The sequence below is a fragment of the Barbus barbus genome (genome assembly GCF_936440315.1).
Source record: "Barbus barbus genome assembly, chromosome: 11".
NCBI lineage: Eukaryota > Metazoa > Chordata > Actinopteri > Cypriniformes > Cyprinidae > Barbus > Barbus barbus.
In genome coordinates, this window is record NC_136739.1 from 16,188,835 (window position 1) to 16,202,619 (window position 13,785).

Here is a 13,785-nt window from a genome sequence, read left to right on the forward strand (position 1 = left end):
CATATCCTGATGTTTGCCTTTAGTTGATCGATAGATAAGCAGCACTCGGTAGCTAGGTTTTATTTAGTCTTACCTCTTCCTGAAAGACGGCGCGTGTTTACGTCATGACGTCACTATGCGTGAGCACGATCTCCAAGTCGTTTGCAGGCATCAAGATGTGATCATTCTTCACGCTTCGTAGTGTGAACTGTGCAGACGTTTGTTTTGTTAAAGTCACTATGGATTAATAATTTATAATATAAAAATATTTAGTTTATTGTAACAAATTTAATTTTATGCTGGAAAACGCTGGGTTTTGGAACATGGCTGTTGGTTTGTGGTCCAAGGTGGTCTATTAACTCTAACCAACTTGATCAAGGTCTAAAAGGTTGATCTCTGACTCTGACCCACCAGCTGGTAGTCCAGCTGTTCGGCTTGGGCCATATAATGCCCATACATGATTTTGACAGACAGTTGTGGCATTTCCTTATCATCTTCAATTATTTATAAAGCTCATTTATTCATCCTTCAAACAGTGTAAAAACCTTTTAGTTTTTTTATTTAATGATTGATTGTTTGATTTATTAATGGGAGTAATGCTAATACAGTAACCCTAACTATGGTACAATTATAACAGTAAATGTTAGTAACCAAAAGTGTTCATATTTTAATTATAGAGGTGTGCATAGCACACACACACACACACACACACACACTCACACACACACACACACACATATATATATATATATATATATATATATATATATATGTGTGTGTGTGAGTGTGTGTGTGTGTGTGTGTGTGTGTGCTATGCACACCTCTACAATTAAAATATGAACACTAAATTCCTATATATATATATATATTTATATATGTGTAGCCACTAGCCTATATGCTATACAGTTATTTATGCCAGTATTATAACCTTATAATTAAGTATATATAATTAGCTTTTAAAATGAAATGGACTGTACATCCCTGCGGGAGAAAAGTGTACTGAATGGTTCCTTGAAAATTAAACTTGAGATGAGTATGTGAGTTGAGAAAATTAGCAAGGTCATGGTTAATGGAACTCCTTAGAGTTCCAACGTCGAGACTTCACAGCCAGTTTGGCAGCCTGCAGCTGATGTTAATTTAGCGCAACCCAACATCATTCAACTTCAAAGAGACTAATAGAAGGCTATCATACTGTGAGAGACTTTGATAAGGTGGATTATATTGCTATATGTAATCCACATCAAAAGGTAAAGGTTCCAGTAATTAATTAAATGATAGCACAGAAAATGATACTGAGGAATATTAAAGTCTGATGTTTGATAGCTATTTTTCTCCAGTTTATGGAGGTGATTTATAATATGGATGACACTACTTATTGCACGCACACACACACACACACACGCGCATACATTAAAGATACTAAACTGCCAACTATTTAATGTTTTCCCCCTGGATATATGGGAATTATTATTTTGTATTTAAAATAATAAATTAAAAGTGTTGATATCTGTCAGATTGTGAGGAAAAAAGTGACTTAAGTGAGATGTTACACAGGCTTTCAAAATTAAATTGGGCTACATTTATTCGAGCAAGGTCATTTTCAAGAGAAATTACAAATTAAAAATTAAATTATACTTCAACAGACATTTCAAAAAATCCCAACAACCACAGCCCCCCTTTATTTCTGTAGCTAAAAAAGGGAAAAAAGGAAAAAACAAATAAGATGAATAAAGTGGATTTTTTTTTCCTTTCAGTCAAAAATACAGTGTTTTCACAATATTGTATCAAAAGTTCCCAAATTGTAGATTCTCCTTCATCAGGTAAGTGTAGTATGAAGAGCAATTCACAGCAATCGCTCCAGATACAATAAATGCTCTCTTTACGTAAAATTTGCTCCACTTGTAAGGATCCTTATTTACTAAAATATATCTATATCAAGGAACTATAATACTGTACACTACAGTATGAAATAAATATAATTAGGAAATATAAAATGAGTCACATAAATAAAATGGTAGTTTAAAATAAAAATGAATTTTGTATTGAACAAAACAAACCAAGATAATACTGACAGATGATCTTAAAAAAATACAGAAAATTGCACAAACAATATGTAAACTAAACAACTGCAGTCTAGATATACTAATACTGACGTAGGTATTTCAAATGACAAGGTGAAATATTTTGTTTAATACTAAAGCAGGTGCAAAGAGAACACTAGTTGACTTCGCTTTATACTGTACAAGGATGGCACTTGCAGAAAACACAGGTGAAAGGGTTTGCATATAAGGCTTTTCTCGAACGAAAAAAAAACGCAGGGGTTCTGACGTCACCTCATACAATGAGCCTTCGTCATTACAGTTACCCAAACTCTTTCCATCCACCCCTGGCCAACTTTAAGACTTTGTACGTTTAAGAATCATATAGGTATTATTTAGTTAAAGTCGCTTCATTAAAAAAAAAGCCATGGTGAGACGCCAAAACTTGGATGGCTGGTCAGGAAAAGAAAGGTAAAACCAAGGGTATCACAGTAAGTGATAATGAAATATAACACTGACACACTACTGCGTCTTAAAGCGCAGTATAAGTACATATAGGCAATGTTTTTTTTTTTTACCTAAGAGTTTTTTTGTTCATTTTATTTTTTGTGGTTTTTTATTTTTCCTTTTTTCTAATACTTTTCTTTTTTCAGAGTGCAATTTCCAGACTTGTGCTACGGACCACAATGAAACACAGGAGTTATACTGAAATCAGCACCGCACAGCTTTCTGGCTGAAATCTCTGTACATTTTAAAAACCTTTCTTTTATTTTTTATTCTGAAAATCGTTATCACTTATATTTTTGCATAATATGGATTCCTTCATGTTCCAGCCTAGTTTCTGATGCCTGATTTTGGAGTTCCACTCTTTATATCGATGAGTTTAAGCCTTAGGCACACACTCAGATAACCAAGACATGGCAGTGTGGTACAAATGAGAATCTGGCACAAAGTCCCTCCAAAAGGGTGGAAGAAGGGTGCGATGCAAGCTTGAACGAAAAAGAAAACATAGAATACAGGAAGCTTATTCCGAAATGCAGTAGTTAATCAGCATCCTCATTCTCGCCGTCAGGATTTCTTTTGCTCGCCAATTTCCCCTCTTCCGACCTCTCGTCCTCTGTCCCTCCCATTACTTCACTCTCTTTCTCATCTTTTGCTGTCCCATCAGGGCTCAGAGTGTCAAATCTCTGCCCCTCAGTCTCCATTTCCTCTTCTTCCGCCAACCTTGTCTCTTGCCTGTCAGTCACTTCCGGATATGCCTCCTCTGCCTCCCTGGCACTGCCCTCAGAACCATCTCTCAAGATGGTGTTTTCTCGTGTGATGTCCTCGGTCTGGTCCTCTGGATCCGAAAAGCCCAGGGGCCCGAGGCCTTGAAGGTAAGCCCGACGCATGAGGAGCTCCGTGGGCTCCAAGGGTCCGCTACTGTCGTGGCTATCTTGTTTGGCGGCCTCGCGCTCCTCCGCCTCCCGTTTGCAGTAGGAATATCGGTGGTTCATGTGCTGCGAGTAAGAGCCAGAGTGGGAGAAGCGCTTGCCACATTTGTCGCACTGGTAGGGTTTCTCGCCTGAATGTAGGCGTGAGTGCTCGATGAGGTGATGCTTGTGTTTGAAGGCCTTCTTGCAAATCTGGCACTGGTGAGGCCGCTTTCCTACAGAGACACAAAGAGAGAGGAGCCAACAGGTTAGCTCAGCATCCATAACATCTTAAAGCTATAAAAAGCAATTTATGTGGAGGATGCACAAACTTCAAATATATCTCAATACATTGTTTGCATTATCGGCAAATGTAAGGTAAAACATATTTAGTACATATTGCTAAGTCACATTTTTCAAGTAACCACACATATCCCTCCTTACTTGTACCTTATGATTGAATTAAATAAAAATTAAAATTAAAATTCTTCATGTTCGGGATTAGTTTGGGTGAAAGAAACAAAAAAACAAAACAAAAAGTCCTAACTGAAAACCCCTTCATATCGTGCAGCGACAAACCCCACCGGTTTATTTTAGATGTTACCAAAACAGTGCAGGAAGGTGAGGGGGAAGCCACAGTCCTGAGGTGCTATTCTGAGGCTGTCTGTGACTGTTCTGAATGCAGCCAAGAAGATCAGGTGATTATCGCTCCATACCGCACAAGGTGAAAGTGGGGCAGTCAGCATCCCTGACAGAGTTTATGACATCATGTCTCGGGATTTGAAAATGCTTAGATAAGACATTTGCCTTGTGATGCCTTGTGTAACGCATACACCAAACGCCTCACCTCCTGCACACCTTCCTCTTTTGCCAACTTGGCTCACATTGTTTACTTTCAAAAAATAGGAAATGAATTCTACTCTAATCAGTGAAGTAGGAGGGACCTGCCATTTGGCATTCAGTCATTCCACCAGTAACATACTTGCCATAAAAACCCACACACTCGCCATCAGCACCAAGCACATGAACAGATGTACTATATTCTTGGCCATGAATAGCCCTGGCATGCCTGCAACACCTTCCATAGCAGCCATACTTGAGATGGTCCCCTTCCCCACCTCCCCTCATCAAGTTCAAAAATAGACGAGACGGCAGATTCCTCTCTATGCATTCCGACCGAAGAATGTAAGTGAGGATGATGCAAACATGTGAAAGAGAGGAGTCCCCCAGAAGGGTAGGTCACATTGTGGCGTAGAAATGCCACGCACACATCAGGCTTTCACACACCTGGCATACTGCGCCATGTTGGCTTGCCAACAAAACTGCACTGACAATGTGTCTCCATATAGACTGGTGGTCCAAATGCTCAAATTAAAAGCTATGTGAAATTTTATTTGTGGTTCATTGTACAAAACGCGAAGATGAGAAATGGTTGTGTGTGCGTTTGCCAGTTAAAGTAGTAACTATTTTTGTACATTTTAGCTGGATTATAGCTGTAAATATCATTGGTGTCACCTGCTAATTTTAAAATATTTCCCCTTTGAGCCTGTCAAAAGGAAGAAAACCGTTACACCTTTGTCATGGTTTTGAAATGTACAACAAAAATATGTAATGCAATGGACAGAAAAAAAAGTAGGTATGAAAAAAATTAAAGCAGGAAAGGAATGAAAGAAAAAAGAAAAAAAAAAAACACAATGTGGTAAAAGAGATTACTTGGAGGGGGGGGTGGACGAGGGTAAAAAAAAAAAGAGTTGTCTAAATGTGATATACCTGTGTGCTCATATTTGTGTCTTAGGAGGGAACTGGTCTTCTGGAATGTTTTGTCGCACAAGTCACACGCGTACATACCACTTTCAGTCTTCTTAATCTTCTTCCGGGCGAGCAGCGACTCGCTGTCTGTCAGGTCCTCTAGCCCTGACAGATAGTCCCCTGCGCTGTCCAGTAGCTCCCCCTGCAAAATAAACAGATTTTAGACACATTTGATGCAATCCTAACCTGCCACAAATCCTAATCCTAACCTGCCACCTAGGAAGAGACAGCCCCTGCCCCATGTTTGATCCCAAGTCTGGACAGAGCTTATCTCTGTAACCTGTATAAGGCCTTTATCACTAGACATCATCTCAAAAAGAGGGACATATGGCTTGACTTACATGGTTTCTCTCAGCTTAGTAAACAAAGAAGTATGAATTCATGTATGTAACAGAGCAAGGACATTCTGTAGATAACATTGTAGGAAGTAATAACCTTTATAATTTATAGATACTTTTAGTAACTAATTTATTTATTTATTTATTTTAGTTATTTAAATAAATCACACTTTGGCAAAAAAGCATAATAACATTCATTTTGAATGTGATTTATTGCATTTTTAAAGGGTTAAGACAAAAAAAAGGAATGCACTGGGAATTCTTTTTCCTTGTACCAAAACATTTAATTTACCTGGAAGCCTGGTTTCCGCTGGTACTTCCGGCGTTGCTGCATCTCAGCAAAAGTGGCTGCCCCTGCTGCGTAAGTGTAAGCCATAGGTGGAAGGAAACTCATGGGATCCAACCCTGGGTAGGGCCTGAGTCCCGGGATGCTGGCTTGAGCCGTAGACATGAAAGTAGGAGGAGGGAATGCTCCATGAGGAGGAAGTGAGGTGTACATGTGCCCACCACCAAAAGGGTTTATGCTAAAGATAGGGCTTGAGCTTTTCTCCAACTGATTTTCATTGCCCAAACTGTTGGGCCCATTGAACTCCTTCTTGATGTGAGCCAGATTTAAAGGCTCTGTTCCTGGTTCACGTGCAGAGGAGTTGATAGTGTGGTCAACAGAAAAGCCATTCGGTTTTGGCCTCCGTTCTGCCTTGGAAACATGTTTTGGCAAAGACAAGTCCAGTGGTTCCCCATGGGCATCCTCAGAGGCGAGGCTGTTAGGGGTGTACGAACTGCTATGTGAGTGTTTGGATGATGATGATGAGAGATTCAAAGGTGAGGGTGTCTCACCTCTCAAGTGGTCCACAGAGTCAAGCAGCTTTTCATTGGTCTGCCTAATGCCTGTATACTGATGCGGTTTGGACAACTTGTGCCCTGAATCGCCATTGGTGATGGCTTGGAACTCTGCTGTCGAGTCGCCATATTGGCTTAGTGAAACAGGTGACCGGGCAAATGCTGACTCCCTGCTCAAGCCATGGTTGATCTCTCCACTTCGTTCAGGGGGAGGAGATCTTTTCCTAGAGAAGCTATGATGAGATTGAGTTTTCCATTGCACAAACAAATCCTTCACAAACTCCTGAGGAAGACCTACTGCCAGGGAGATCTTCCTCAATTCCTCTGAGTTGGGCTCAGTGTTCATGACAAAGTACTCTGACAAGTGATCCTTGTAGGAGTTGACTGGGCTGGTGGCATTCCTCTCAATGGATGAGGGGATCACACCAGCCTGCTGCTCTGAGCCGAAAAGCCCCCTGCGGCCAGTTGGTACAGTATCATTAGGTTTGAGGACAGCCTTGATCTCCTCGTTCATCTTGCAGAGATATCGCTCATGTTGATGTAATGGAATAGGGCCAGAAAACTTATCCTTGCAGTACTGACAGGAGAATGGTGCATACTGCGCATCCCTCTCCTGAGCTTTATCTTCAGATAGAAGATCCATGGCGTGGCTGGGTCTTTCTTTTTTTATATCTACAGGCCATCTCTTCGAATCTTCTGTTAAACTCTGGAGACACGCTTTGGCTTCATTGACTTTTTCCAGTGTGTAGTCAATGATAGTCTTGGTGGGACTGTTGTGACCAACGCCCAGTAAGCCTTGCTGGGAGGCCAGTACCCGATTCTGCTCCTCCATCTGGGAGCCTAATTCCTTCATGTATGCTCTGAGCTTAGAGATCTCTTCAGGGTTGCTATCCATCTTCTGGCGGCAAACTGTGTTGTCCACAATCTGAAGAACCTTCTGAACCTCACTCATGTTGTTGAGGAACGCTGGATAGCTCAATGGATGAGAATCCGACCCAATGCCCAGATGTTGCTGGGGGTTCTGAGATGAGCCGTGCATCCCCTCCATACCTCCATGACCACCACCATTGAGAAAGGCTCCTGACCCACCATATTCTTGTTGAGATGCGATCATAAGACGGTATTCATTGAAGTCCATTGGCTCTGACTTGATGTCTGGGTGAGCAGATGGGTCTTGGAGGCTCATGGACCTGCCGTTCTCCAGTTTGTGACGGAGCTGAGCTAAGGCAGGACTGCCAGGGGAGGATGCAGCAGAATTTGGTGATGAGCCAGGCTTGCTGTTGACTACATGGCGTACCCGTCCATTAATAGAGATAAGGCCAATGCACTTTTTGCTACTTATGTGGGAGCTGTAGGAGCCAGAGTGGGAGAAGCGTTTCTTGCAGTTGGAGCACTCATATGGCTTTTCACCTTAAAAATTAATAAATAAAAGCGTTACTTTGATTATTCAAATACAAAAGTAAAGTGATGTTCCTTTACATACTTTAGCCATTTAATTACTTTATAATTGCTTCAAACTTCTTTCCCTATCCCATCAATCAATTTAATGATTGATAGGATGATGAGATCCTACAATAAAAAATAATTATTGCATAATTATATAATTATGGTTTTAAATATTTATCATCTATCCAGACTATCCAAACCACACTGAATTAACATTAGGCAAATTGGAGACATATGAAATAAGATTATATACATTATTGGCATTCTTTTCACAGACACTTATGAAAGGAGGCTCTTAACATATTATTCAAAGAAACACTTACCACTGTGAATGCGGAGGTGCTCTTTCAAATGATGCTTATATTTGAAGGCTTTGCCACACTCTGTGCATTTGAATTTGCGGTTACCAGCCCCTTCGTTTAGCAGTTGAGGCTGCAAGGGAGACAAAGATTACAGAAATTGATACAGGTAGAAAACAGTCACAAAAGGGTATATAATTCATTCTGATGCTGAAATAAATATATATATATATATGTATATATATATATATATATATATATATATATATATATATATATATATATATATATATATATATATATATATATAGATATATAGATTGATTAATTAAACACAGAAAACAGACCAGAATTGTATTTAGGTATGTGTGTTATTCAGATTCTTTTTTTTTTCTGGATATCTGCATAAAGTTTACATGATGAATTGGTGGTGCCTTTTATCTCTAGTACCTTATTCGTTAAACTACTATCTGCATACTTTAAACAGTTGTTGTCTGGGTTTAGTTACAACACTGTAGGCTGAATTTGTATTCACCATTCAAAGTTAAACGTAGGTGATCTTCCTCCATTTGAAATTAAAATGTGGGCCCCAGATGCACAACAAAAACAACAGCATTCACCCTACACCCCACACACAGACACAAAAGGTCTGTGAAAAATGTGTGGGTGTCCACAAGTGCACGTTTAATAGTCACTATATACAGTGCTGTGAAGTTCTTTCTTCAAAAGTTCAGTCATACTCGTGCACATAGACCAGTTTAAGATGTGTATTGGGTCTTCCATTTTCTGTATGAGTGTATGCAAATATATACACATCATGAAATGTAAAACTAAACCTAGCAAGGTGAGCCTAGGAATAATGTTCAAAGCCTTCAGGAAAATACCTCTTTAGAGCAAATAAACAAACACTTAAAGTCATTTAAGGATTAGGACACTCTAGATCACCGGGGAAAGAGCCATCTGGTCATGTTTAATTCAGTCTGAAAAGGTGCACATATGTGTGTATGTGTGTGTGCATATGTGTGAGTGTGATTCAGCCAGTAAGATGAGCGTGCAAGGCAAGTATTTTGAATTCTTTTCCAACATGCCCAAGTCTGCTTAAGGTTCAAAGTTGAAAGCCTAAATGCGGAATATCCTATTATAATCCTATCAAACAACCGAGAGCCCTTTTACCACATCAAAAACAGACCTTTTCCTTCAGTGATAAAGAAATATAGAGTTTCCTTTTCAAAATAATTCGATATCACTGCATTTTTCACAGCATGCTCATGTTGAGACATACATAAAAGGCAGAAATAACATCAGCTTTCCCTGCATCTTTTGAGTTGACTCCTTTCCAACTGCTGATGCGAGAAGTCGGCAGGCCTATAGGACTCAATGTGCTAGAACAGCCCACACATGGCCGGCTGTGGGCGGACACTCAGGGGAGTATGACAGTGCACAGCTGTGGCTCCGGTGTGAAGGATTCAAGTATTAAGGAGCTTCCGGAGGAGCTTGTTCAGTGCTGGAGCTATCAACAGGCTGAAACATGTTCTCCTCGGACAAGTAAACAGGCTCAGAACGAGAGATGCAGCATCTTTCACAATGCACTCAGACTTCTATAATACTAAAAAAGCATGAGGAAGTAATGAGTGTGGGTACGGATTGAGGTGGGCCTCATCTCACCTGATCTCTGGCAGGCTTATGTGTGGCCATATGGCGCTCTAGCTGGGTGCGGTAGGCGAAGGTGTCACTGCACAGGGGACAGGGGAAGCTCTCATCGTTTTTCTCATGTCGGTACTTGATGTGCTCCTTTAGGGAGGTCAGCCGCTTGTAGCCCCGGTCACAGTAGGGGCAGGTCAACAGTTGGGCAAAGGCATCTGGCGTCCTCAGTGCCAGATCTGGGCAAAATTGAACAGAGTGAAGGAGGGGGGATTGAAGGAAAAAAAAAAAACAGCATATGTGGGAAAAACAGTTGCTATATGAGGCAATGAGAGAACGATAGGTAAAGCACTGCATTCAGTTATGTGAAACAGCAAAACATGTTATTCATTTATATCATTCAAATAGCACTGGAAAAAAATATTTTACAAACTAAATATATGCATTTTGTCCACACAACCTAATTTGCTAAAATTTTATTTTAAAAATAAAATAAAGATATTTCTAACAGGCCACAAAAAGGTTTTTGCATTAATTTTCTTTTCTTTTTTTTTGTCCCTTTGAGAATATAAAATAATAAAGTTATTAAACAAATTTCTAATTTCATTAGGTGCTTAGAGAGTTAGATCCTATTTGTATATATAGTTTAATGCCTACCATTTTCAGTTTCATCTTGTCCATTGGCCTCTGGTGTGCCCAGTCGTGTACCCTCCTCTGGGTCCTCTGGGTAAATGATAACGGTATCCTGCAGGTATTCAGCAATGCTCGCTGCATGTCCCTCACTCTCATCCAGTTTCCTCTTGGCAAATAAGCTTTCCAGCTCTGAAGAGGCATCAAAACCCTTAACTGCACAGAGGAAGTGGGGAGAAAAAACACAAATGAATCCAGTGGTTGATGCTCAGTGTCATTGAAAAGGACCAAGCTGAACATTAGGACACTGGCCACTTTAAGTGTGATGTAGTGGAGACCAAACCATTAGAAGGCCTTTCAAGGTGGAAGTATTTATTTAAGTTACAACATAATGGCCACTTCAAAGACTAATAGGAGCCAGCTTGATCATCAAGCACTCTTTAAGCATCCTCTTGCATGTTTGAAAATGCTTTAAACATTTCCAGCATTATGGGTAATTGGGTTATATGGCAATTAGGCGTGCCAGGGTAACTGATCTCACTTTGTATTGCTCATCGTATACATAAAATTGGACCCAGTAATCTAATTATAGATCATGTGTTATGTGTAATTGCACAGAACAAGATTTTAAACGTGATTTTCGTAAACAATAGGTTTTTGGATGCTTTATGGAGAACTACTTAAAGATACTGACAGGATGAATAGACAACTGCGCCTTACAAAAAGTAAACATTTATATATGTAAAAAATTAGGTAATGTGGGTAGATAACTAATAAAATGACAAAAGTTATTCTAAATCATACTTTTTCTTTAGACGACTGGAAATTGGGTAAGCAAATGAAAATGTTATTGTTTCCTTGTAATCAATTTAAAAGTACATGGACTGAACAAATTTGATTTTGCCCTTAAACTCAATTTGGCTGCAAAATGTGATTTGCCATGCACTCGCCCTCAACTTAAAAATGTTTACTTTCCATCTCCCATAGACGCACATTATCTCACATGCTCACATGTGTGCCAAGCATGCATTCACGTATAGTCTAAGAGATGTTACACTCTTACATAGGAAACATTTCATAATGAATATGTCCAAGATTTGGTGTCTTGATTACCGCATTGACCCAACTCTTTAAATACAGTTATTTGCTATGTATCTTTGCATGAATATTTCAATATATTGTGAAGTTATCTCACCTGTACCATTTCCAATTCCATGGAGAGAGATGTCAGGGCTCATGGAGTTGTACTCCGCTTTTCGCTCCTCTGTAATAAGAGAAAATACTTTATTTAATGATCATCATAACTAGAACAAAAACAATTCAGCAGCAAATCGTCTGCTATTATCAGTTAACTTTTAATTAAAATGTTTAATGTATGTTAAATTGTAATTAAAGGAGATAAACGTGACAGCACATCAAACAAAAAATCACGACAGAGAACACCCTACATTTCAGGAAGAGTTATGTCTCAAACACGTTGACAGCAGCTCAGAGATTGAAACCCTTCTCTGTAAGCGGGGTTTTGGAAATCATGTCAAAGTATTTAGGGAGGAGAGGAGGGTGGTCTGAGAGGAGTTTGCTCATATACTGCAGCTATTGTGTTTGTTCCTCCCCCTCCCCCTCATGTGACTTCGTACCGGCAGTCACAAGTATCATAAGCTTCTCCCACAAAAGGAGGATATACAGCACCTCTTACACCACAACGCAGGGGGAAAACAAGTGTACTCAAGATTCCTGACACACACGCTTCCACTGCATTAGTACTGTTTAATTTCAAAACTGCCTTCCACTTCCTTCCTCATTATCTAAGTATGACAACCGAGAGAGCTTTTGAAAGTCTACGAATTCTCTCACTTTTCACCACATTTAAGAGACGTCTTTCAAAGCAGAGTTTGAAATCATTGTGAGGGCAATGCTTCTAGAAAGGATGTTTTATGCATCAAAAGCTTTACTAGACTTGGACGTGTTTCATTGAAAAAAGTTTTAAAGAAACAAGGCGTTTGCTAATAGGGGGCTTGCCTTCGCAAAACCCCTTCGTGATGAAATTGTCTCCTTCTGCGCTGTGTAGATAAAAGTGCAAGGCCTGGAGCCAGTGAAAATACCCTCCTGAGTTCTTAGCATTGTGCTTTCCTTCGAGGTACATTGGCTTAAAACTTCTTTGGGAAGGTTAGCGATTAGCTGTATTAGCATGGGGATATTTTAAGGTCATACGAAGGACCGAACGTCGTGTGTGGTGCACCAAAAACCCCGTTGAAGGAAAGCCAAAGTGGTATCAGAGAATAATTTCGAGTAAATCAATAAACTGTGTGTGAATGACAGAGAAATACAGTTTCCTCGAGTGACAAAATGGCAACTACATTAGAGTCTCAGTTCTGCTTGTGGTAGCTGCAGGTTCCCTGAGGTAATGGTGTGATTTTAACCACTGTAACACAGAAGTTCCATATCTCTTTAGGTGAACAATTAAATTATATTTAGTTTTTTTAATATATGTCAATACATTGCGAGATGGAAGAAGTAGTTCAATAATGAACGTAACAACTTAGCATCATTTCTTTTCAACATGTTCTTACAGTAAGTTCCAGATGTCACATACCACATTGAAGATCAGGGAAACAAACAAAGTTTTAGGACTTGTGAGCAATGTAAAACAAAGAAAGGTTCTGATGTAAAACTACACTTTATATAAGATATATTTAATACTAGATATACTTAATATATATTTAATATTTATTTAATTAAATTTAAAGAAAGAAATTTATACTTGGATTCAGAAAGGACATTAAATTGATTAAAAGTGATAAGATAGACATTTACAATGTTATAAAAGATTTATATTTCAGCTTTCCTTTTGAATCTTCTATTAAAGAATCCTGAGAAGTAAAAATTAAATGTATCACGATTGCCACCAAAATATTAAGCTATTTTCAACATCGACAATGATATGAAATATTTCTTGAGCACCAAATAAGCATATTAGAATGATTTCTGAAGGGTCCCGTGACACTGAAGACAGGAATAATGAAAAATTCAACTTTGTCATCACTGTCATCCAATTACATCTTAATATATTAAAAATAGAGAACAGTTATTTTGTAAAACATTTCACAATATTATTATTTTTATAATAATAAATAAATGCTTTTCAATCAAATTGCAATACTGATAGTAGAATGAATTTGCAATGGAAATTTATTTTAATAATATATAGCTTTTTTATAAATCAGAAAAATGCAAATTAGAAGCACTTCCAAAAGTCATCTTTTAAACCCCGCTGTCTCAGCAAAACATATACAAGGGACTTGAGGTGCATCTTTTCTAGCAACCACAGCGCACTGATAAAAAAAGAGGAAGA

At 38.9% G+C, this 13,785-nt stretch overlaps 1 protein-coding gene across 3 annotated transcripts in view; it reads right to left on the minus strand.

The window, feature by feature from the left end:
• Positions 1-1,535: 1,535 nt before the first annotated feature.
• LOC306876738 (zinc finger E-box-binding homeobox 2-like) overlaps positions 1,536-13,785 on the minus strand; it is a 49,387-nt gene continuing 37,137 nt past the window's right edge. For 2 of the 3 annotated variants that reach the window (XM_079428107.1, XM_079428108.1), the window contains 7 exons: positions 11,629-11,697; positions 10,461-10,649; positions 9,828-10,042; positions 8,187-8,295; positions 5,870-7,827; positions 5,201-5,381; positions 1,536-3,666 (listed from right to left, as the gene is read on the minus strand). In XM_079428107.1, the coding sequence (XP_079284233.1) occupies positions 3,062-3,666; positions 5,201-5,381; positions 5,870-7,827; positions 8,187-8,295; positions 9,828-10,042; positions 10,461-10,649; positions 11,629-11,697 (3,326 nt within the window). In that variant the 3' untranslated portion in view covers positions 1,536-3,061. The remainder of the gene's footprint in view (positions 3,667-5,200; positions 5,382-5,869; positions 7,828-8,186; positions 8,296-9,827; positions 10,043-10,460; positions 10,650-11,628; positions 11,698-13,785) is intronic. The other variant, XM_079428109.1, reaches the window with a different exon arrangement.